Raw genomic sequence first — 25,874 nt, forward strand, 5'->3', positions numbered from 1 at the left:
TTATAAACCACTACATACTCTCTCTGCAAAGTTAAGACACCTTTTCCTGTCTTATACACAGCAATGCAGTACTTCCCAATAGGTGTATGAATTCTACATAAAAATAGATCAATAACTCAACTGATATATAAATCTTCAGAAAGTAGCTGTACTTCCCTTCAAAGGAAGAAAATCAAAAAGTGAATTTTAGTCCCTTAAAGTCCTGCTGATCCTTTAAAACAGATGGCAAAGGCAAAGAGAACATCTTTTTATTATACATGTTTTTTAAGCTGTTTTAAAGTTAAAGAAAACTGGGATGTGGGAGTCCAACAACAGTAGAAAAATGAAGCCTATTTTCTGGTCTAGTGCAAAGGATATTAAGGAAATTCTTGTATTTCCAAATGCTTTGCTTTGATCTTTTAGGCTGCAAGATTTCAGACAGGCCATGAAGGTATTAGAAAAGGTGTGTTAAACAATGTCCTTTGGTACTTTTCTTTCAGGACATCTGGCTAGTAGAATGAAACTTATCATTTCAGCAGCCAATTAGAAGAATTAATCAGGGTCCTAAAGTAGGATCAAACCTACCCATCTCCTCCTGGGGGATAACCCAAATGCTGCCAACATCATTTACCATCTTTGAAGGCATGACTATTATATATCCAGTGAGGCATATCAAAGATTTTGCTTAATTTTGTTCCCCTCTCAGCTTTCCATTTAAATGAATCAATGTAAAAGCATAACTGTGTCTCATGCAGGCTCAAGCAGCCACAAACAACAGTTAATAGGTGATACAAAAAGCTTCTCAGTACATTTTTTGCTGGAGTCCACCCTCTGAGTGCAACCACTGGGCAGTCTGCACAGCCTTCTATGAGCTACCTTTAATGAAGTGAAAAAGCACAGGTAACAGGAAGTGAACACACCAATGCTTTGTGAAAACCCTGCTTCTAGAACATACTTCTGATTCACAGGTTTTAACACTAAAGAGCAGTAGATGTAATAAACCTGAAAGTCATAAACCAAACCTCATTAAGAGCAACATTCACCCCTTAGCATCAACATTTACTATGCATATTTTTCCAACAGCAAGTTTCCAGGAGACTGTGGGGAAACCTTAAATTCTCTGAAGCAGATAAGCTGAAACATTTTAAAGCCTGTCAGCTCCTGCACTGTATGATTTTCAAAAGTCATTTTCCTTTGAGATTTCAGAAATGCACTTATCTTGGTACAGAACAAGACTTGCAAAACATGAGCACTTGAACTCTTCCCCTCATCTCCCCAAGCAGATAGACTAAATGCGTTCTAGCCTACCACGTGCACTACAAACGCCAGTATCTTTCTGCGTGTCCTGTAAAAAAAAAGCACATCCTAAGAAAATCTCCCAAACATGAGTATGTAAAGAAGGGAATGGGACAGCAAGCTTAAAAAAAAAATCCTATAACACAAAGTGAACCCAAAGTTTCCTCCTGAGAGCTCTACTGATAGGGGAGCTCTACATCCTGGGAAACAACCCAGGATGATGAGTTCACACGGGCAGATTTCAACAAGCCAAATGGAAACCACAATAACATTTTAAGAGTTGCCTAAGGTACCTGAGAATCTGATTGCATTGAGAGTCAGACTCAGACTTTCAAGTTTATTAGGCACTTTGCAAAAGCCTGTCTGCTGTGAAATCTTATTCATAAGAATACCAGTTGAAGGAAAACAGAATACAGCATCCATGTTGTTATCTCTGTGACAATTCAAAGACTTGACTTAGCTCCTGCTAGACTTTCTTTTAATATACATAGAGAAGAAAGCAACTACTCAAGTACAGGCTCAGAACCTCCCCTCTCCCTCAAATTACTCTGAATGCTTTTCAGACTAATTAGTATTTCAGTCACTGGTCCTGTTTCCTGTGGACCTCGGACACAGGCCTATATATCATCAGTCTGCAATAAGGACACAATCCTATCTCACCCAAACAAAAAACACTCTATGTATCTCCTCTCCAATGAGAGGAGATATGAGGAATTAGCCCTAGTACCTTGTCTCCACTAGACAGCATAAAGACGTGTCTTACATTGTCTAAATCTTTTCGCAGAGCAATCTTGCTAGTCACCAGTTCGTGGGCAAGATCATCATTTTCTTGCTCAAGCCTCATGTTTGCTTCTTGTAGGCGCCTGTTTTCACGCTGTGGGAAACAAAACAAAAGAAATCAAGCAAAGGGTCTTCCCAGGTGTTTGTCTGAAACACAATGCTTACTGTGCCTGAGCACAAATGCCTACTTTATATCTTAAGTATGCAAAGACAACTCTACCTGCATGAAATTCAATGATGACAAAACTAGCTAGCCATATTGTAAAGATGAAATAAATAAAGTATTAGCTTTGAGAAGAAACCACGTATAAATAACTCCACTCAGCTATTACTTATTGAGCTACAGAAATGATTTTGAAGAATGCAATAGTAGGGGTGTCATTCCGCCATCAATACCTTGCCAGGAGGTTCCTACAAGTACTGATTTTCTTGGCTCAAAATAGAATTTGCATGCTGGAAATAGGGGAGAGGAGGATCCTGGGAAAACCACTCTATTTTCTCCTGTCACAACTCCCAGCACACAGACAGTTATTAAAGAAAGTTTACATAAAACTCTTCACCTTAAAATATATAAAATTATGTATGTATGCGTGTGTTAATGTGTTACACATACGCATACATAATTTTCTATACAGAATTTATTTCTATATTATATTTATTTGATAAGTAAAATGTTTATAAAATTATATACTTACCGTAACATACATAATTTGAAATTAGGGAGAGGAGTGAAGGCAGGATTACAATCAATGGAAGGCAGAGTTATAATCAATTAGGCATTTTCTTTCTGTTCATGGCTTTTGGTGCAATCAACATGCTACACAAGTGCTAGAAATGGGCACTAGTGAAATAGTTGTATAAGCCCAAATATAAATTCATACTATTCCTCTTTTCATGGTGAAGGTGGGCTCACAACAACCCCATCCTGATTAACATTGCCAATATATAGAGATTCACTTCATGTTCACGTAGCCAATTCCCCTGTTGTATCCAAATCGGTCACAAAACAAAGCAAACAGCTCAAAGAAAAAGGAATCAAAGTAGGAACTTCCTGCAGGTACTGTGTGTTACATCAGACTGGAGTAGGTAAGTGTTACCTCAAATCTTTCTATAGGATCCTCCTGTTGAGCCTGCTGCTCTCTCATGGTATGATACTCCTTTTCATATTTCTTCAGCTTCTTCTGGCTAATCTAAATTAAAGCAGCCCATTAGTTCCTGCCCAGAACATCAATAAAAGAACACAATTCACAAAAGGTTATGGTACAAGCTTTAGGCAAATCCTGCCTTCTACAAAACACAGTTAATATCTTCACTCAGTTTTGAGTATCAAACCCTCAGGCAGGGTCAAAAATTCTATTCCACTCAATATAATGACAGAAGCATCCCCTCCTCTTATCCTTGTGTGGAACACAGAAAAGTTTTTGAAAGGCATCCACAGGAGCATCCTACCTGACTTTTCCTTGGTGCTGTGCAGCTATTTGATGCTCCAAATACTACAGTGGCTTAGCATAACAGATTGCCTCAAAACCCACAAGATGTGTTTAATTTTTGAACTACCGTGATGCTGAGGTTTCTTCAGCTGCTTTTTCAGCTGTAACATTTATCATCATGCAGAAGTGTTTGGTTTACTTTACATGAGACTGCAAATGCTGAAAGGGCAAGTGCAGGCTCAGCTGACATTTCTGCTAGTGTCACTCAAGCTCAGCAGAAAACAGTCCAGTCCCAGAGTTGCCTAGGTGTCTCGGCAAGCAGCAACAACTCAGAAGCACGTATCCTCTGTCCCCTAATGCTCCGGGATTCGGAAGGCTGGAATTCTGTCCTCAGCTCTGACAGATACACAATACTAGGGAAGTGACACTCTCAGGGTCCCAGTTTCCCCTTCTGTGAGAAGGGAGAGAAAGGTGGTGTTGAATTCAATACCTTGTGCACAGTGTTCAGGTCCTACAGGGACAGAGGACACGAGAGAACCTGTAACAGATCCTGACCAGCATCTTTCCTGGTGTCACCTGTCAGCTGTGCCATATGCTACAATGGTTTAGCAATGCAGACCATGCCAAGACCACTGTGAGTGTTTCACGTGCAAGTTAATATGCATCTAAATTAAATCTCTAGTATTAAACGTTGCTGCTGAACCTTTATTATTATTCAGTAAACCAAATAAATTTAAAAGCTATGGCTATGTTTTCCTCCTTAAAAAAGCCTTGTCTGAGAAACACGTTAAACAAATTTTACATGCGTAAGTGACAGGCAGAATGGAAAACATGTTTAGTTTCTCTGATCTTCGGTTTTATCATTAACAACCTCACTTGAAATGAGCTGTACAAAACTGGTAGCCAGGCTCCCTCTAGTGAGAGCTGGACAGAAACATTCCACCGTACTTCAGCTGACATTTTTTTGGAGATGCCAGCCCATTTAACTGGAGCCAGTCCAGCCACATCACAACTGCAGAAGTTATTCTTACGAAGCACTCCCGACAAACACGCAGAGTATTAACCCTTTACTGACAATGAAGCCAGTAACTTCAGTAGATTATTTCAATGCCCTGCCCCAGCTGAAACAGTGCCCAAATTACGGGGTTTCATACACTGAATCTCAAGCTATGTGAAGGTTAGATCTTGAGAAGTAAGGCATCCAGCCATGTGAGAGAGAAAAGGAAGGAAGGCACACCACTGTACTTTCATCTTCTACTTTTCTGAGTACATTAAACCAGTTTTGCCTCTAGATACCGATAACGAGGTGACCCTGAGAAGATTTGCTATTGTCACCAATTCTGGACCTTGGAGCCCTAGAGGGAACTGTGCCCTGGGGAAGTCAGCAAGGCCTTTGGCTTTGCATGGTGATAGAGAGCAGAAATGAACACTGAAGTCCCACCACATTTTTTCAGGGGCACAGGATGCAGCAATAACTCTGTTAACATTTGACTGCAATGCTGAGGAGTGACTTTAAGAATCCAGTGCTGTCTCAAGCCGATCATTTACTGACCTCCTTTCCAGCAGAATGCTGTTGTAATCACAATGCTTTAGCCAGGCTACTTCTCCCTTCCTATAAATGATTTATTTTGACATCAGGCCCTTTCCTGCTCAAAAACATTTCCAGATACAGAGCTGGAGATTTCTACTGACAGCAGAGGACTTATATTTTAGGTCAAAGAAAGCAATTATGTGCAGCGCTCCCATCAGGGGCAACACACATGGATGTATTACAGAAGTGTTCAGCATCTGTGCAGAGCCCAGTAGTACAGTCTGTACTTTCTCCATAACCCCCCATTTAAACCCCCCGAAAACACACAGCACTCAAGGAAGCAGTGGACAACCTTGCTGCGTACCGCTCAGAGAAGACTATTTGCTTTAACTACTTCACACAGCACTGGGAATGCAGGGAATTTTGGCAGAGCGGGAAGAGGAACAAGTTGTTATTCGGAAACATGAAAGGCAAATGCACTCATTGCACATGATCTTAACCAGATGCACATGCAATGTCTAATCTGTGGCTAATGTTAAACGATTGGAGAGCTAAAATAGCTTACTTTATTCTTGATTATTCTGTAATTTCTACACTGGTTTCATATAAGATATGCTTGAACTCTATGCAGAATACTGCTATGCGTACTGGTAGTACCCCAGGAGTACAAGATGTCTGGAATGTTAACATACTAGGGAAGTTGTGTACTTAAGCACTGATGCTACAAAGAATTCCTCTACTGAATTTTAAGAAAAAAGGATACTTTGAACCATACCAGTGTATTTGACTAAAAATTAATCTACATGAAACTGTAAAGGAAGAATCACAGCTTCCTTAAAATACACTAAATAAATTATCAAAGTTCCATTTTAGAACTCAATCGTTACATCTATAAAGAGGAATCAATAACTTCCTAACTGTAACTTTTTTTGGAAATTTAACTTTAAGGGCTTATTCCAAAGTGCCCATATAAAGCTTTAGTTACAATATTTACCGATCAGAAAAGCAATTCACTTTCAGCTGTGAGGAAATGCAATCTTTTCTATATATAACTAAAGTCTTAATATCAAAGGCTAGAACTTTTATTTCATAGAGTTATATTTAAGAAATAGGGCTTAGTGGGCAATTGAAATCTTAAAAAAACCCACAATCAAGCAAAAGAAACCTCCACTGTTTACCTCAGTAGTTCAAACATACAGGAGAGCTCACAGAGCTCTCTGAATAAATTCTATTCAGAGAACAGGAATTACTGAGATTCATTAATTTATGGGACAGCATCTCTCCAGTCTACAGTGCACACTGAACTCTAGTTTCGATGTTTCTATTCTGTTCAAAAGAAGGCTCCTATAAGGACCAGAGATGACATTTTACTGACATGTGGTTTCTGTTATATCAGTCAGAAGTCTCATCATCATCCGTATTTCCTAAACATTGACTGTATGAACAGTTAATCAATGATTTGTGGGAGAAGACAAACAGCTGTGATGACCACATTAAAAGACAGTCTAGATTAGCTTGCTAGCCTCAAAACATCCTCGCAGAAAGCAGTAGGTACTTACAAAAGATTCATGTTCAGAAACATCTGCACACCAAGCACCGTACAGTACATGTCAGAGCTCTACTTCCAACCAGAGTGTCTTAGCACTTGTTTCCAGTACCCAAAGAAAAAGCCAAGAAGGAAGCCAATACCTCCCACATGGGCTGCTCATGAAAAACAATGCTTTTTTGCATTATTAAAAAACTTCAGCTAACTGTGGCAGCACTAGACAACATAAAACTCAGCCAGCACTTTCTTTAATTTCATATAAAGTAGACCCTCTTTAGACTACAAAGATCATAACAGATTAACCTGTTATTGTCAGCTACCTGGAGTACAAGTGAAATAGTCTTGAACGGGAAATGAACTTAAAACACTTTTTGAAAAAGTGGCATACATCCCCCGCCATAAAACAATGACAAATCAAAACCTCGCACAGGGAATACATAAACCTCAAGGTCATTTCCCTAGCTTGATTTGTAAGAAATTTTAAATACCAAATCATATTCCTTCATCTCCCTAGAAGACCTGTAAATCAATCAATGCATTTTTAATGAGCTCCCTATTGCAGTACATAAATACCACATGCACCCACAATTAAAAATAGCCATCTTCTGTCTGAAAGATGACATTCTGTTTCTCCATTATCTGCTCTTGTTTTAAATGAAACCTCCCCACTACCTCTTGATGAAAGATACTACCCTCTTTGCAGCTACTACCGGAGAAAGATTTCATCAGAGAACTGCAGAGATATCTGCAATTATTTTGTATTAGTGCCATTAGTCATTTAAGTTTGTGTTTTGTTTTGTTTTAAGTAGTCTGATTTTTAGTAGCACTGAATATTACTTTCTGAAAGCCACTCTGTTTTTGAGTTCTCCAGGTGGGCCCATACCACTCTGAGAATCTTGGGGCTTTACTGTGTTTCACTGTAAAGCATCTGCAATGTATTTGCATTTGGACAAGCAAGTTGCAAAGTTACATATGTGAGACAGAAGTTGTACCCGTTAAAGATATGCTTGCAGTTGCTATCACCACATCTTTACCTTCATATTACATGCTAATTCCATCAGCTTTTTTGCATTTTCTTCTGAACGATATCTCTTGGGCAGCTGTACACGGAAGAATTTTAAAGCCCCTTCAAAGTCAGTCAGTAACAAATCATCCTTGGTAGTCTAGAGACAAGGAAAGAAAAACCAGTAACTGCAAAGCAGATTTTGTACAATTACTGAATTCCCAGAGACAATAACGCAACAACAGTTTTGTAAAGCTCCAAGAACATAACTACTTTTTAACCTTCTGCAAATAGCGTTTGTTTCTATTTCTGCAACCTTCTATTTCCCCACCACCCCACCCTCAAAAGCACTGTGCTGTACAGGGCATGCCAGACAACAGCACATGTAATACAGGAAGTTGTTAGCTTTTTAAAAATAAAGCATAATATTTTTGTAACAGGCATCTTAATTTTTTATATTGTACATGGTGATGCATAAAACACAATGTAACGTTGGATACTCACTTTTAATAATCCCAGTGCAACGTTAAAGATAACACTTATTCCCTGGAGAGAAAAATAATGACAAAATAAATTAATTTCTCAGTATTTACAAGCCTGGGTATTAATTTATTTGGTGGGTTTTGTTGTTTGTCTAGTTTCTGTGAAAAGGAGAACCAGGATACAAGTGTAACCAGGTGCTATATTAAATCAAAGGCCCGGAGAATGACTTTGCAAACAATTAGGACAGTATCTTTACTGCATAGCCATTATAGGTAGCAAAACAATGTTTCAACACAGGTTTTACTACGTCCTTAGTATCTTGAGACTTTGAAATGATGAAGGCACTGTTGTGTACTTTATTTTATTTTTTAATGACTAGTCGGTCAGCTCAAGATCATTTAATTTTCATATAGCAACTTCTGAAAACACTGGATTCAAATGCAGCGATATATACATCAATATATTAAGTTCTGGTATTAAAAAATTGTGATAATTCGTGTAATGAAAAATAAAGTGACTGACTTTAGGACAGATTCCCACATCATCTATTTTGCCACTACTTGTTAGAAGTGTTTTATTTATGTTGCCCAATTAAGTACAGTCTCTATCATCAGTAGTAGCGTACACCTTAAGGGGTACCTTTGATAATCAAGACACATTGCTCATCTTATTTCAAGATTCTGTCTTTCTTTTTCCCACTAAATTATTCTTTCACTATTACTTTAAAACGATAAAAAAAACCCTTAAAACTTCACTATGAACACATTCACTATTTATGAATTGAAAATGTGTTTCTAAAACAAATAGAACTCATTTTCTCGATACCATCTGTTGCTTTCTATTACACTGGCACATGGACAAAGCAAGCAGCAAAAAGATACAGAGGAAGGGTAAAAACATTGACCAGGAGATTTCTAAATGCTGAAACCCTTCGATAAAGGAAATTCAGACAAACTGCCACTTCACAGTAACAACTGCAGATCCAGTGAAGCATGGATGCATAATGTTAACCAGCTTTGTAAAAAAGCAAATCATTAAATAACTCAAGGATGCTTCAGTACAAAATGTGATTTGTTCACTTATGTTAATAAACTCTGACTCAAATTACACTACTTACCAGCATACTACCAAATATACTGTTCTACACATGTTTACATACAAAATCTCAGTGTAAAGAATTTTGCTCTCTAAATATATGCTGTGAGTGTAAAGAGACTTCAAGTTTCCAGGAGAAAGAGCTCCAAGCTTGTTAGATTACCAGCACGAGAGTTAGCTGGGCAATTTTATACGCAATGGCCTCCATGCAATAATACTCTAGGAAAAAAAATAAGTTATCATTGCATATAATACAGTTTAACAACAGAGGAATCCACATATTTGTAAATTAACTCTCATCCCACGAGCACTGTACAGAATCTCACATAGATTCAACAGTATTAGAAGAAATAGGAGATTATAATCTTTTATATATATATAGACTCCTAATTTGTATCTTTAAAATGCTGAGAACTCTTTTTCACTGCAGAAACATAACACTTCTACACAAAAATAATTATCACGTGCCCAGCTCTGAAAGAACACATAGTAACAAGGACATGAATCAAGATAGTGAGAAACTGTCAGAAGTTGCTAGCAGTACAAGTCTCCAATTATAACACATACCTCACATAAGAGTAAGTCAATAATATGGAAGACCATGTAGAGAGGGAATTTTGCAGTGAACAGGGTAAGGAACCACTGGGAAGCATACATGTGCGCTTCAAGGCTAATGTCCAGAAAGTGGTTATACAGATCAGGAATGTACTCCTAATAATAAAAAAACCACATAAATACTGAAGTTAATTTATACTATTTTGGAACTGTAGCTGAAATCTCGAAGTAACACAAGTAAGGAGGGTAGAGTGACAAGCAGTGCAGCAAGGCAGGCTTCTGTATCCACCCACGCCTGACAAGACAGCTGCCTGACAGGCTAAAGGACTTTCTAAGGATGCCGAAGGCTTGCCCCGGCATGGATGGTCAGAAGGACACTGTATCACATGCATGATGACTGCAATCTCCGAGCTCCCACCTTGGCAGGAAACCCAGCCAGTGGATGTGCTGACACTGCAAAGCCACTCTGCAGAGTGCCTGCAGCGAGCTCAGAAATCACTGCTGTGCCAGGCCATACGAGAGCCACTCCAACTGGTCAGACGTGTCTGCCTTCAAACCTGCTGCACACCACCAGCGGCATCAGACTTGTCTTGAGTCAACATTCTCTACTCTTAAAAAACCTCCCATATGGATAGTCCTCACTCTTCATCCTTACTAAGAGGTAACAAACACTATTCACATATAAGATAAATTGCCTGTTTTGAATTGCAGGCTCTGATCCATTCAATTCATGCAAGCTTGAACGCCTACCTGCATGAGGCGCTCCAGCTGATAGAACTTGCAGTGCAAATCTTCAAAGTTTTGTTTGAAAAGTTCCCTGAGTCCATAATCAAACATGATTTTGACCAGAACACTGAAAGCTTGCTCCTCAGGCATCTGTGAGAGAGGAAAGTGTATTTATCACAGAGCAATCAAATATTTCACATTGGTTCCATTTGCCCTTACCTCCCTTCTCCTCCCTCTTTACAGAAAGGCCAAATTGTCACTACTTTTTAATCTGGCCCTACCCAGTTTAAAAGTAAACAAGGATATTAACACACAAAATGAGGTCTAGTGTTGCAAATGGCATTTCATTCTTATTCTGTGGAATAAACCACCTCTCAATCGCCTGACTAAAAATACATCTTTCAGACATCAAGACCAAAGCAGTTTCTTGGTGTCTTTGTTCCAAATCATGTCAGAAGCAGAATCCTACAGATTTTGAACAGCCTAACCCCTTGTCACCTACGTAACTAAGACAAAAGCAGTATTACTAGAGGATGTTAAACAGGATCTTTCCCTTATTCTTAACGGTATATTTACCTTTTTAAATGACATTAATACATTTGATGTTTATTTATTAGATGGCATGAATAAGAGAGACCAGTAACTGCTAACAAAAGTTCCACATATCACAACTCAGCATTGGTTTGGGAAAGTTCAATATCCCTTTCCTGCCAAAAACTGAAGAAACATTCATCATGGCTCGTCAGTGTTTAGACATTTTTCCCTGACATCTAAATTCAGTTTTCTTATTTCCATAGTAAAGTCTGACTTCAGGTCAATCACTTGTTCCTGTAAAGGACAGAACATTCATCTCAACTATTCTATTATTAATCTGCAGATGGAGTTTGTTAAAACTGAAAACTTTGCTGAGACTTCCAAACTGGTAGTAAAGGACTCGCAGAAACTTAATTTCCTTTTCTGCAACATTTCTTTTTAATATTTATTTTCCCTAGCAGACACACTCCAAAGGCTGACTTCAAAGAGAATCAAATAAAAAGAAACTTATTTGAAATTTAGCCTTTTTAAATGCATACATTATTCCCAGAAGCAACAGCTATTGTTAAAGAAAGAACTCTAGAATAACGCATGGTTCATTCTCAACAGTGAGTCTCCCTAATGCAGCAGATATTTTAAAAAATTGACATATGACAACAAAAAAGCTAAAAGAAAGCATGTATGTTTCAGTAAAAGTGTTCGGTTCTCCTATCAGAAAGTATCACCCTTCTTGATCTGATTCAGTGTAGTAATAAAGAATTAATTGCTCATCAAGCAAATATTTCAGATTACAGTTACAAAGAACTAAGAGGTTGTTATCATTAATCATTTGGCTTTTGTTTCAAAAGAATGGAGTTTACAATCTCTTCTACGTCCTCCACTGACTCTACAACACCATGAAAAATACTCCACTGAAGACCAGACTTCCTCTTCCACTGAAAACTGCAGAGAAGTCTTCATAGTTAGTTCTCTCTGATAGCAACAATCATGAAAAACCAGCTGGGGAAAAGAAATCTCAAACACTACTGGGCTTAGGAACTCTGTTCAGTTTCAACTACCCGTACTTGCAAGAGAAACACTGATAAAAGGCAGACATCACTTTAAAAAAGAACGGTCTATAAATAATTTGTACAGATTTCTAATCCTCTCATATTTCCCAAGCGTGAGTAAATCTAAAACTTTTGCTTCTGATATACAGTAACCATAAATCTCTCTAGCTTCTGAACACGCAAGCAATTAAAGGATATTACTGTGATGAGATCAATTCTACCAACAATTAAGTTTAAAAAAGCATAATTCTGTATCTTTAAAAAAAAGTAAAATATTATTGTATCCTCCACTAACCTCTAAAACCAAGAAGCACAAAGACCTACAGTGCAATAGCCCACGTAGGCAGCATATTGTTCAAAGCACTGAGACCTAATAAACTGACATCCCATCATTGTCATAAATACGCTTCTGTGTATACAAGACATATGGCAATTACCATCCATATTTCTGACTGATTCCAATAGAAACGTCTTCTAAAAAGCTTAAATCTGACCTTGAAACCCTTTAACAGAAATATTTACAGTGTTGTCTTATACACAAATTCCATGCCTACTAGTGATCATGAGTACAAGCCTGCAGAGTTTCGAAGGAAGGGGTCCTGAAACAGAAACACAGCGCAATGAACGCTGACTGTAGACAAGACTCGTTATGACTACCACAGTAAGTTTTAAACAATGTACTCTTCTCTGTTTAAAATCACATTATTACTGACCAACATTTAAGTGAGTATGTGGCCTGCAACCCTACTAGTTCAGGAGTTACCCACGCTTGTTCTAGGCAAGTGGAGCTATATTTATTCTTAAGCTTAAAACAAACGGGGGGGGGGGAAACCACCACTTACATGTAGAAGCAGCACAGCAGCAAGAAACGACTGGCCTTGACAGTAGCCAATCTCTTCATCATAGACAGAGTAGGCCTAGAAAGAGAATCAAGACTTTACAGTGTATCTGTCTCAAGCTACAAACACAAAGAAAACAAAACACTGCACTGAACATAGCTCCGTAAAATTTGCACAGGGTGCATCAGTTGCCATTCCACTGAAGGGATAACCTGTATGAAAAAAATTAGACTGTGATATATAGTGGCAGTGGCTGGTTACAGTGATGTACCAAGACCACTGCAGCCTATTAAACTACTTATCTGAGTGCTTTTACCTCTAAACAGGTACTACAGGGACGTTAGGAAGACAGAGAAACACTAGGAACACAAAAGAAAGAGTGCTGGAAGCTTAAGACATTCCAGTTGAGACAACTGAACAGAACAACAAGCTGTCAATTTTTGCTAGTTTCTTCCTTTTAATAAGCAACTTCAATGCATGTCTATGGCTTTGTAACATTTATGGGAGGTACATAGTTATCTCCAGTTTTAAAGACAACTATGTATGACAACAACAGCTTATGGCGTACATTACATATAAAGGACACACCCAGCATCAGCACATTTATTTTTCAAGAGGCAACATCAGCGTGATTTTAGGGACAGCATGTGTCCCTAACTTTGCCAGCACAACTCAGACAATATTGACAAGTAGGGAGCGTGCTGCCACCAAAGGTGAGCTGCTCTTGATCAGTATGGAACTAGCCCTCATCTCCATCACAGCATATAATTTGTCCAGCTTGATCCAGGCTGACATGTCTGGAATCACGTGAGTCTCTGTACTAAACACCTTAGTGTTCAGGAATCCAGAAGGGCTTATTACTTTAGGTCTCCTACCTGAATGGCACTATAACCAGCTAAACATCTACAATGAAGGACCAGACTGAGCCTAGCGCCAGAGTCTGTCTCCATGACACAGTTAGCTGTAATACATACACATTCTTCTCAGGTAACAGTTACGTCTGTTAATGATGTTAAATACAAGTTACCAAAACCAGACAAGAAGAATTTAAAGAATACCTTGCATATTTTGTACAGGGAGTCCTGGCCATCTCCCCCAGTATCTTTAAAATAATCATGAGCAGGGAACGTTCGATTGATGTCTCGGGTGATAGCACTGTCTTGCGGAGACTCCTATTAGGAAAAAAAAAAAAAAAAAGGTAAATTAAAACACATCAAAAGAATATAAATTACAATATGCTAGGACTGAGAGTTAGGAGATTGGCGTTGTGTTCCGTGCACTGTTCTAAATTTAACAAAACACAGCCTACTCAACCAGAACAGACTGCCTGCAGGCTGGCAGCTCCAGATCACAATCTTGATAGATTTGGTTACCTAAGCACATCTGGGAACGGTCAGTGAGTGGCAGAAAAAGCACACACGCAAACGTGTTCCAGGACATTGCAATGCAGACAGCAGCCTTCCCTTGGAGACTTCTGAATGCAAATACTGCCCAGTCACATTTCTTTTATCTCACAACTGTGGAGAGTAACAGTCAATTGTAAGCAGCTGCATGCTGTCCAAAATTCTGTCCCTTAGTTTCAGCTAGAGAAACTGCTCTTCATCCCCTCCACAGAATTAGGCAATAGAAAAGTAGCAAACTGAGTATGAGCCCAGGAAAGACAGAATTGCATAGTAAAACATATCACGCAGGGACAGTTGCCTGTATGAGCTGGGCATTTCAGCATGAGGAAGACGGAACTTTGTTCTCTACATTGCCCTGATGCAATCAGTTTCAGATGTCTTCAACATTTGGAAAGCTGAATAATAACAAATAGCATACAATTAAGAAAACCAGTAAATGTGAACAATGGACTGAAAAGACCCATTGGAAGAAACACCAAGCAAGTCTGCATCAAGGGCGAGTCCTACACAAAAGGCAGTGAAAACTCCTGGTAGAGATGAAAGGAATTTGACAAAGCATAGCAATAAAATACAGTAAACAGTAAAAGGGAAACTTAGGGCCTTTTCCTTCCAACTTTTAGCTGGGCGATTTAAACACCAAATGATCTCCCTGAAATTAGTTGGCAATATTGGCCTCAAATAGCCCACCCTATTAGGAATTGTCAGTATTGCTGAGGATGGCTTAGAAGGAATCCTAGTCCTACCTTGGAGAACTATCCTGATAAAAGGTTTCCAGAATATGAAAGGAAGAGGTTTGTGTCAGGCACATCATGTGAAACCATAAGCATCTGTGAACAATGTCCAGCTTGACCTAATTTGCCCTCTCCTACAGATTCACGTTCCGAATGGGAAAATAAGCAGGTGCCATTCCCACACTGAGGTCATCTCGGGTCTCTGCCAATATTAGACACGTGACTGAGATATTCTGATCCATCTCATTCAGTTCAGTTTGGAACCATTTCTAGTATAGTCATGTAAGCCAGAGCTCATAGCATTGCAAAGAAAAGTGTCCTTTGAAAATATAAAAAACTAGCCTCCCCCATTAGCAAATGAAGTAATTTGCTTATTTAGGAAGCCAATGGAAATAGTTCATACACATCATACGTCCTCCTTTAATACAGAAAATGACAATAAGAAATACATATTTTAAAAGCACACGCCAGTGGCAAATGAAAAAATTACTAAAGGGCACACAGAAAATAGCTGTCAAAAGATTTGACACCATTCCCAAAACCTTTACTTTACTAGGAACGTTTACAGGAGTTGGAAGACTAAGCAGCTTCCTCCATGTGGATGGAAATGGGTTCCATCCATACAGCTGTAAAGGCTGTAAAGTCTCCATTATCACAGGTCTTCAAGACTCGACTCAACAGGGCTGTAAGCAACCTGATCTGATAAGACCTGCTTTGAGCAGATGGTAGGACTAGATGACCTCCAGAAGTCCCTCCCAACCTCAGTTATTCTATGAGTAGCATACAACAGAAATCACTCACTCAAGCTCTCTTTAAAACACTTAATTTACCCAGCATCTAATAGGCAATTTTAGTGTGCCTTTTGAATCTGAAATTGTGCTTACCATATTGAATTTAAAAAAATCTGGATTGACCTTGACAATTTCAGAACTGTTTCAACAATTTTATGCCATATTTTGTGATTTCTGATTAATCAGATCTCAGATTTTGTATGGATATGTTTCACCATAATGTCTTGTAGCTTTTGAGGCAGTCATGACCCAGCTGTTATCTAGCTGATTACTATAACAATTGCTATTACCCAAATTGCCGAAATAAAACAGAAACAAAAGCCCTCTGTTTGTCCGCAGGTATTTCTTTTTGCCTATGTTTGGTCCCTCTTTCTACTATTTAAAAGATGACTTTCCTGGGCAGCTAATGAGAGCCAGAGCTCCTTGTTAGTGGGAATCATCTGAAAAGATGCCACAATAATCATTGAGCAACCATTGCTAATGAAAGGGTCAAAGGTGCCCTTGGTAGGTGGCTTCCCTGGCAGTGACTGAACACACAAATAAAAAAGCCAGTCTTCTTCACACGTGAGATTACCATGTAACTGTACCCAGGTTAACACTGCAAACATACAAGATGCTCTGTGGAAGCAAAACGGAAGAGATGTTTTATTTTTAAAAAAGTTTTACTATATCCAAATAACCCATGTTTCTGTTAGACAAATGGGAAAAAGGCTAGAAGTAAAAAGTTAGTATAAAATTACATGATGTGATCAGTGTGAAGATCATTAAATACAGCTTTTAGTTGATCTTTTTCTTCACAAAATGATTTTGCAAACGAGAACAAAATTACCACAGTGTGCTTGATTTTTCTCTTCTGATTTTAATCCAAGGTTAATGCTCCTCTCTGTGGCTTAATACAGACATTTCATTAGGAAAGCATTACACTGCTATTAGAATCAAAGTTATTGGATTGTTTTGGAAATTATAGCAAAAGTACCGTTCAGCATTTCAATTTGATAATAATTAACACGCCAAAGAGGTCCGTCTCATTATAAGAAAATCAGAAACAAACAAAATCCAATGCTAAATAAATTTCATATAAATATAAGCCTTCTAAGTCAACAAAGACAAGTAAGAGAATGGCTGGCTGTTAGCTTCAGCTAGTTTTGCAAGTAGAGAAAGACAATGCTCAGAAACAATTCTGAAAACTTTAAACCATGTGAATACAGTCTTACTGATAACTTTTGGTTTCTTAAAAGTTTGCAAGACTGAATTACAGTAAAGTACTCTGCTTTGCAAGAGCATGGGTACTGTTCAGGGCTAACAGCAATTTGTGGTACCAAAAAGTGGGTTTCCTGAGTGCTACCTGTGTTCTGCTGCAATGGCAAAATAATCTGAAATCCACTTGCCTTTTAATCCACTTACTTAATAGCAGAGACCAAAGCATCTGGTTGGCAACTCTGAGGATAGGCTTCTCAAATAAACCACTCATTATGGCTAAAGAGCACTAATTAGTGGTCTCTCTCTGGCTTTGCGTGACTTGTTCAGCACTTGACTCCTATGTTTCAGTACAATTCTTCAAGTAATCTGTAATGCTAGTTCCTGCAGCTGAAACACAGCTTGGGGAGAGAAAAATTAACGGAAATGATAAGGTTTAAAAAATGTTTTTCAAACCATGGCTTTGAAATCTCCCCATTAGTACAAACTGCTGCAATCCAAGCATTGTGTAACCTTTTCTTTACTCCTATTTTTATACCTTGCTGTGAGAATTGGCTCAATGGGTAATTTCTCATGCTTTCAGGGGACTGGGAACTGAAGGAAACCCTTCTGAACCCACACCCTTCACAAACTGGGATTGAAAAATAGAAAGCTAAGAATGACAGGAAGAAAAAGAAAGTAATAAAGAAAACAGAATGGAAAACAGCCATGAGAACTGAGGCAAGTGTAGTGAAGATTAAAATTCTCACAACAGTTCACTGCTCCAAAGGAAAGCAGGAAAATGTAGATGCTCAGACTAAGAACATACCCTTCCTCCCCCTCTTTTATGGACTTCAAAATATTAGGAGAGTTCTACTGAAACCTTCCTCTTCAGCTGATTTAAAAAGAAACTACATGAGTAATTATGGAAACCAGGATGCAGTCCAGCAGATAAAAGCTCATCTATTGTATCAGCCTGTATATAAAAGCACATTGGTTCCCACCTCCTAAACTGGACACACTTAAAAGACATTTTCCTTGTGTTTTTGTGATCTTCCAGGGACCATCCCAGGATCTGCAAACCATATCATGCAGTTACAACCTCGATTAAAGTCTTCAGACTGAGACTGTGTTACTCCAGAAACTTTTTATGTAGCTTAAGCCACAATTAAAAGACATGGAAGAGCTGGAGTTCCTAGTACCTCTTCACGGGGCTGATCTACTTGCAGTTTTCAGCAGCTCAGGTTTATTCCTCCTAATCCTCTACATAAACCCAAGAGGATGAAGAAGCAGCAGCAAAGAATTGCTGAAGGGACAAGATCGGTGATGAAAAAAAAACAGAAATAAGAAATCTCCAGAGAAGCAGAGGAAGTTGCCTGCTGGAAATGGCTTGCCACTCGAAGATCAACTCCTGTCTCACCAGGCTACTGGAGAAATCCAATAGGGGCATAAAACATACAGCCTTTACCCAGACACCGGCTGACTTCAAAAACAACATAAAAATGGAAAAAATGGTGAGGTCCAAACTTTAGATTCCCTCCTGCCCCACCCCCAGAATGATTCAAAATATGGAAGTTTGCTCATTGGGGTGAGTTATCCAACACATCCACCACAAAAACCAAATGCTGCTTGATTCTCACTCTTGCCACAGTGGATCGGTTTTCACAGGGCAATTATTTCTTAGGAAGGTCCCACTGACTTTGCAAGGATTGTGTCACACGGTCAGAGATTACTGTGAGAAGGGTCTAGAGACTCAATCGATCACTGGAATTTTACCTGCTTTGCCCAGAGTCAGATCAGCACGTGCCATGTTGTTGCAAGGCATATCTATGCGAGGCATAGACAAGCCGTTCAAGAGAGCAACAAGCCAGCTGACAGCTTTCAGCAGTTGCAATGAGCAGAAAAAGCCAAAACTCTCCAAAACTTGCAGGGGCAGCAACAAGGGTAATATTACATGATGGGGATAAGTTATTTTGAGCAGATCTGTACATTCTAAGTACATCCAAAAATATTAAAAGGTATTTTGAAAGCTATTTTCATGTCAATAGGATACCGTGTCACCAGGTCTGTTTTGCAGGTTGATGGCATTCCCAAGTTTACTTTTAATAGGCAATATTTACACTGACTTTTACACAGAATGCATTTCCTGCATTTGTCTTCGACCAAACCGCTGTGAGAAGGTTTCGGTAAGAATTACACCTGTTACTGAGACCTTAAGGAAATAGCACAAAATCCACTTTCAAAGCAATGTACTTGTTAACGTCTCACAAGAAAAGCTGCCTGCAGAATGTGTTACCTGGAGTTAACACTTACCAAGAACATTCATAAATAAATAGTATTTGCGGAAAAAACCTGAATAATTTAGACAAATTCAGAATGGTTAAACAGCTGCAATTTGATACAATAGTGCATTGATACAGCATATTTTCAGTCCAAATATGGCAATATAGTTCAATTCTAAAAATAAAAGTGAATCCCTTGTGATATCCAGCCCTTTCGCTGTGTTCGTTTCCTTTTAGGGCTCAAGTTTCCCACAGGAAAATTATAAGAGGAGTTTGCCTACAGTGCCCTACATCATGTATGGATAAAGCATAAACACAAAACGCATGCTGGAAGGTTTTCCTGCTCTTGGCAATTACGTACAAGCCAGACTATTTAGAGCAATCATGATAAGAAGAAAAAACCCCACCCACTCCCCAACGAACACACCTTTATCAGCACAGTTACATAAAAGTCATCTGAGACAAGACATGAAAACATGTGACGTATCATTTATTTCTTAAATGTATTTATGATCCATTCAGACCTTTCAAATAAAGTGTACAAGTGCATTTCAGAATAAAAAACTACACTCTTCACACAGCTCTGTAGAACACTACATTTCATCAAGAAACTTGAAGCAAAAACTTCCTATTAAACCACCCATGCATCCTTTGGCTACAATAATATCACTGATCAACAAGTACTGCTATTCAATTCTGAGTTTCCCTTTAAAGAGAAGGAGCATCCTAAAATACGCTACCCCTTCCAGAGACCTCTCTTTAAAGAGAGAATATTAAATAAATTAGCTAGGCTTTTAGGCAAAACAGTAAGGCTACTTAGTACTGTTGATGCATGATCCATATATTTGGAGAACAGGCAATCCTAGGCTATGTGAAACGCGTCAACAGCCCTTGAAATTTTAGTAGAATCAAGATTACATCAATCCAGAACAAACGGCAGACGAAAATGTAACCCGTGGAACAATCACTGAAAAATGTGCAGTTTCTCTTAGGATGGGAAGTGCTGATAACAGATTCAGAAAAGTGTTTATAAAATTCGCTAAGAACCACATTGACATTCTTAAAATTACATATTGTACAAAGCCCTAAACTGTGTGACTGTACAATTACTGCCGTGTTAAACTGCTTGTTTTAAAATACATATATACACATACACACATATATATGTAAAATACATGTATATATGTATTTTAAAACAAGCAGTTTAACACGGCAGTAATTGTACAGTCACACAGCACACACATATATATATGTATGTACATCTACAGCAAAAAGGAAACAAGCCAAGAGATGTATGACACAGCTGGGGTACAGATCATCTCAAAGGGAATAATACATTTCTTTGAGTTTTAATAGCTCATAGCAAAATTACTTCTTGGAAATAACGATGCAAAGATTTAGAATCAGATATTTACATGCTTCCGATTTATCTAATTCCATTTAATATTTAAAAATATGCAAGTATTTTAAATCTGTAACATTTGTCATTTTTGGCTCAACTGTAGTTTTTCTTATTATTAGTCTTAGTTGAAAAATCAGCTACAGAAATGTCTATTAAAACGATAGGGTAGAAGTACCCCTCTCCCCTGTATTTTAACAACAATTCTGAGTTGGCACAATATACGTAATTCTGGAGCCACGACAATAACTCTTCCTCAGCTGCCTTGCATATCAAAACACCCATCTTCACCATCTCCCCCTTCCCTTGCAGAGTACAAAACAGAGCAAACCCAGGCAGAGATGAGGAACATCGAGGAGCCCGGACTGACACCCCGATACTCCCCACTGCGTCAGAATTAAACACAGCATTAGAGAGTCTTACGGGTCAGATTGGCTCTAATTCACCTGTTTGCTTTTCTAATCTGCTTTGGTGGATTTTTTTTCCTTAGTTCTTCATAGCAGGGGTTTCACACTCACACCTCTCTCTCATCTTTTAATACGAAACAATTTCCAGCATTAAAAGGTGCACAAAGTTCTTACAAACACACACATACGCATTCTTACCTGCGATTTTGTCTATTCTTGGCCTTTTCACTGACACTCAGGAAAAAACTACCAGTTTTAACACGACTCATGTAAGGAGCTGGACTGTCTCCCAAACAAAACTCCTTGTAACGACCCTCTGACAAATGTCAAATCTCCACAGAACACACTGAAATAATCTCACCAGTGGCTTCTGCTGTCTCAGTTACTGTGAAGGCGCAAGGAGACAGGTGGGACACAAGGAAAAGCGAGCATCCTTTAAAGTAAGATCGCTCTGCTGTATTTCGTTCAGCAAAGCAACCTAAAAGCACATGCACGCATAGTCTCCCATGCTTGCAGTTTAATTGTAAACAGCATGTGGAAAAAAAACAATTAAAAAAGGTACTAATACAATTCTGAAATCCCTGAAGAAAAGACATACCCACGAGTATTAAGAACAGTAAAAAAAGCTCATCATTAGCAATTGCAAACTCATTTCCATCCTGTTTCATTCATTAGAGGAATACAAAATTGAATCTAGTGTTTACATGCTAGAATTACAATAGAAACTAGATTTCAAAGGTTACATATGGAGAGAAATCTATCAGCATAGGAACTTGCAAAACACTGTGCTGTACAGCATTTCTAAAGACATACGTCTGTGAAGACAATATATGCAATTGCAAATCCCTTCAGACAGTTCAAAATCGTGGCTGGAGGTAATGCTGCTTCCTGTTATCCGAAAGGATTAACTGCACCATTATTTTTAGTAGGTTTTAATGACAACAATTTATCCTCAAGAAATACCCTCAAAAACCGAGGTGATCAGAAACATACAGGTACCTTACAGCCCTCAGGGTTTTATTTCTTTGTACACTAAACATCAATTCCTTTGACAGCATCTACAGAAAATGTTTTAAAAAAATGTTTTTATGAAATACTTTTAATACTCAGTAATGCTAATATTTAAAAATACTTCACAGTGTGGTACTAATGTAACTTCATAAAACGAGCAACTTGAGTTAGCTAAAGCTCAAAGCCTTACATTATATTAAAATAGTCCAAAGATTTCACACACACACAAAATCACTAGCACTATAAATATACCTAAGCCACTTTAGTGCAAAGTCTGTTTTTGCTTCCCCTGACAAATCCCTCTATATTCCTGCCAGCATATTAAAATGTCATCCTTTACTAATCTAATTATTGATTTTCAAGGATTCATTTACCGTTGAAATCCCAGAAGAATTTTTTTCAATTTACCATAAAAGTAATGACTTGGTTTATTAAGCATTTGATTGCTTGTACCACATGATCTTTCTAACATTTAAGAATGACTCACATATGCACAGCAAGATTTGAGTTCATCTTTACAAGGAGTTACTTGAATTTATTTAACTTTTTAATTAAAGGATCTCCAGTAATGACCATCAGAGAGAAGCCAAAGCTTTGAATTACAAAATTGCTATCCTCATCTTACAAATTCATAAAAAGAAAGAAGTCAGAACAAGGAGTTTGGGCTTCCTTCCCTCTCCCTAGCCACCCAAGGGTACTCTCGTGCTCCATCTCAGGGGCTACCTCAAGCAAAGGAACTGCCCAGGTGTGGCACTCCTCTGCACAAGCAGCAATTGCTAACTTCAAAACGTGTTTGTCTGTCTAAACCACAATTCTAAATACAACCTAATGCAATGTGCACCCGCTCAGCGTTTCTAAAAACTTCTTAGCAAATAAAGCTACTGGTTATCAACCCGCGTACAGGTAACAGTCCCACAGTGACTTGGCCTCCTGGGCTCTCCCCGGAGCAGAGCCTGCACCTCCTTTGATCAGCTCAGTGATCGCGACACTCCCCCCCAACATCTTCAGGCCAACACAAAGATGACTTTAACAACTTCTGTTTCTCAATTTAAGTAACCACAAATTCACTAGCTAGAGAATCAGCTTTGACTGGACAGAATGCTAAAGTACACCAGAGGCTGTAAATAAACAACCTGGGTCAGGATACAGGAACACAACTTACGTTAACGTTTTCATTAAGTGCTAAAGCTCAAGAGATCCAAATACGATATGGGTGAAATCCACAAACACATCCATTTGCAACCACCACTAAATGCATGTAGAGCAGACACACAGACTGCGGGCTTGTTTTAAACTCTGCAATGAGAATAAAAACTGAAATGTGACAGAAGTCAATACTGAGTGGAGAACCATCAGCAAAGCTGCCTGCATAAGGAGAACATTTCACCTGTCTAGAAAACCTTGCGTCACAGAAAAAAAACCTGAAAAGCTGACTAAACAAACTGTATCACATCAGATTATTTCCCTATTGCTAGAACGCCTCAGATAGTCAACCATGACACAGCCTGGTATTATCCCAGTTTACCTGAACTGAAACGGAGGGGCTGGATCACCATTCCAGGTCTGAAGGGAATCCGTTTGCTGCAGGAGCCCCGAGGCTCAGACGAGCTGCCTTTGGAGTGCAGCACAGCAAAAGCAAGAAGGTTAAATTCCATCTTTTAAAAAATGTATTCTAAAGGATATGACCCAAATTAAGTACTCCATTGTTTTGACAGAACTGCAAGTTACATCCTACCATCAGCGCAGGCACAGCTGTCCAGCGGGTTTCCTTTGTTTGTTTCCACTGGCCTCAACTTTCAGTTTCTGTCTCTAAATACAACTTAATCTGGTTTTACACATACTAAGTTTTAATTTTGAAGACCTCTTCTCTTGCAAAAACATTTTACATACATAATTTTAGCATTAACTTGTCTGCCTTTGCTTATCTGCAGAAAACATCTTTCAAAGTGGTACCTCTGCAATACACAGGCAATAAGGGAAGTAACAACTGAGAAGCTTTAAGACGTCAGCAGCCTCTAGAAGCCAGGAGAACACTTCTCTTCTAGTGCAAAATGGGTTGTTTTCACGATGGGGGATTCTCCTATCATCCTAAAGGAGGGGCTGTTTACTCTGCTGGAGACAGTCTGTAAAACCTGATGGCCCAGCGGTCTCAGCAGCTGCCACTTATCCCAAGGTCTAACCTGACCTCAGCCAAACGTACTTCAAGCCCACACTATTACAAAGCCTCAGGGACCCCGAAGCGAGTAATAGATTTAATATACCTGACTGACCTGAGACCACAGCCACGTACAAATAGCAGTATTCATCGTATAAAGATAATGAAATATAAGAGAAGCCCTATGTCACAACCACGCTCTCTAGAGCTCTGCATTTCAGCAATAGGAACTGAAAGAGAAGAGCAGAAAATGGATTGAAAGACACAGGCAGGCTGAGACAGCAGGGAGGAAAAACTGCTTTCACCAGCAGAACAAATGGACTCGGCTTGGGCATTTCTCCACTGCCATTACACCCCAGCCTCTCCCCCCCCCAGAAGCCTCAACAGAACAACCTCGGGGTTTGCAAAGTGTCCATTCCTTGAAGTTGCATAAGGGAAGACAGATACTCTTCCTCCATGTAAGTATAAAAACCACAGAGGCCTTTACACCTCTTGGATCTCAGCAGAACATCAGTTACACGCATGTGCTTTGCCAACTTCAGATAGTGTGGGTAGTGAGGTAAAATTCAAGTTTATCTTGAATGACACCATGGAAAGGATGTGTCGTTGTCTTCTGCAAAGTCATACAAGGGAAGAAAAAGGTTTCTAAACTAAACAACAAAATAAGGACCAGGTCAGGCAAATGTTTTAGCAGGTGCTTCAAGTACCCAGAACCAAAAATGTGTTATAACAACAACAAAAGCCCTCCAAAACCTCCACCTCCTCTTATTAAATTAAAATTACCTACTATAGATGAATCAAGTAACTGAAAAAATTTTAAATGGGCCTTTTGATTGTAATGTCTAAAGGTAGACTCCTATGCGCAGATATTAGTTCCTAAGAAATACACTTTTTAAAGCGCCAACCTGAATTAGAAGTTCTGTCAACTTTAAACCCTGACGTGGAGTAAGATCAGACTGAAACATTTCAGACTTCCTGACTCGTGAAGGTTCAGTACACCTGTTATCATCACTGCAGGTGGCAATACCACAATAAATATCAAAAAATCTACTTATTAAATTTGCATACTGAATGTTTCCATCTCAAATCACATATATGCCTTGGGAGTGTCTTTTTCAGAACAGACAAACTGCTGAAGTTTAGGACTTCTTACCAGTAAAACCTTTATATATGAGCGGGAAAGGAACAATGCCATAGAGATACAACGCAAGACTGAAATTTCAAAATTCTCATTCAAGTCTCTGCTGTAAGAAAGACTCTTCAGGCAACCTCATGCTACTCTTGAGATTCTCTGTGCCTCGGTACTTTGTACCACTTTTTTCTTGTCAAAGATTTGTGACAAATATTCAAGATTGCCCCTTGGCACTCTGAAACTGAGCCATGTCAGAATTCCAACCACTAGAAACAAACTTCTGAGTGATAAGAAGCTTAAAAACAAGTACAAAACCCCTAATAGCAAATAAAGACTGTAGAAACTAGTAACATGTAATTAAAAGAAACCTAACAGTAAATAACAGCAAACCTTTTGTTTCACACACAAGATATCTGTTGAGTTAAAAAAATACTGTCACTTGATTGGAGATTATAAAAATAAACAAAACAAAACAGTATTTCACAGATTTTCTGCCAGCCTATTTGGAATACGACAATATAATCACAACCTAAACTTCCAG

At 38.7% G+C, this 25,874-nt stretch overlaps 1 protein-coding gene across 5 annotated transcripts in view; it reads right to left on the reverse strand.

Annotated features, from left to right (window-relative positions):
• RABGAP1 (RAB GTPase activating protein 1) overlaps nucleotides 1-25,874 on the reverse strand; it is a 76,505-nt gene that overhangs the window by 5,617 nt on the left and 45,014 nt on the right. For 4 of the 5 annotated variants that reach the window (XM_072882847.1, XM_072882850.1, XM_072882849.1 and 1 more), the window contains 8 exons: nucleotides 13,905-14,018; nucleotides 12,850-12,924; nucleotides 10,449-10,574; nucleotides 9,711-9,854; nucleotides 8,070-8,111; nucleotides 7,597-7,725; nucleotides 3,153-3,245; nucleotides 2,039-2,149 (listed from right to left, as the gene is read on the reverse strand). In XM_072882847.1, the coding sequence (XP_072738948.1) occupies nucleotides 2,039-2,149; nucleotides 3,153-3,245; nucleotides 7,597-7,725; nucleotides 8,070-8,111; nucleotides 9,711-9,854; nucleotides 10,449-10,574; nucleotides 12,850-12,924; nucleotides 13,905-14,018 (834 nt within the window). Of the gene's footprint in view, nucleotides 1-2,038; nucleotides 2,150-3,152; nucleotides 3,246-7,596; nucleotides 7,726-8,069; nucleotides 8,112-9,165; nucleotides 9,261-9,710; nucleotides 9,855-10,448; nucleotides 10,575-12,849; nucleotides 12,925-13,904; nucleotides 14,019-25,874 lie in introns of those variants that run through there. The other variant, XM_072882852.1, reaches the window with a different exon arrangement.

This window comes from Ciconia boyciana, chromosome 18 (genome assembly GCF_034638445.1).
Source record: "Ciconia boyciana chromosome 18, ASM3463844v1, whole genome shotgun sequence".
In the NCBI taxonomy this organism is placed as follows: Eukaryota; Metazoa; Chordata; class Aves; order Ciconiiformes; family Ciconiidae; genus Ciconia; species Ciconia boyciana.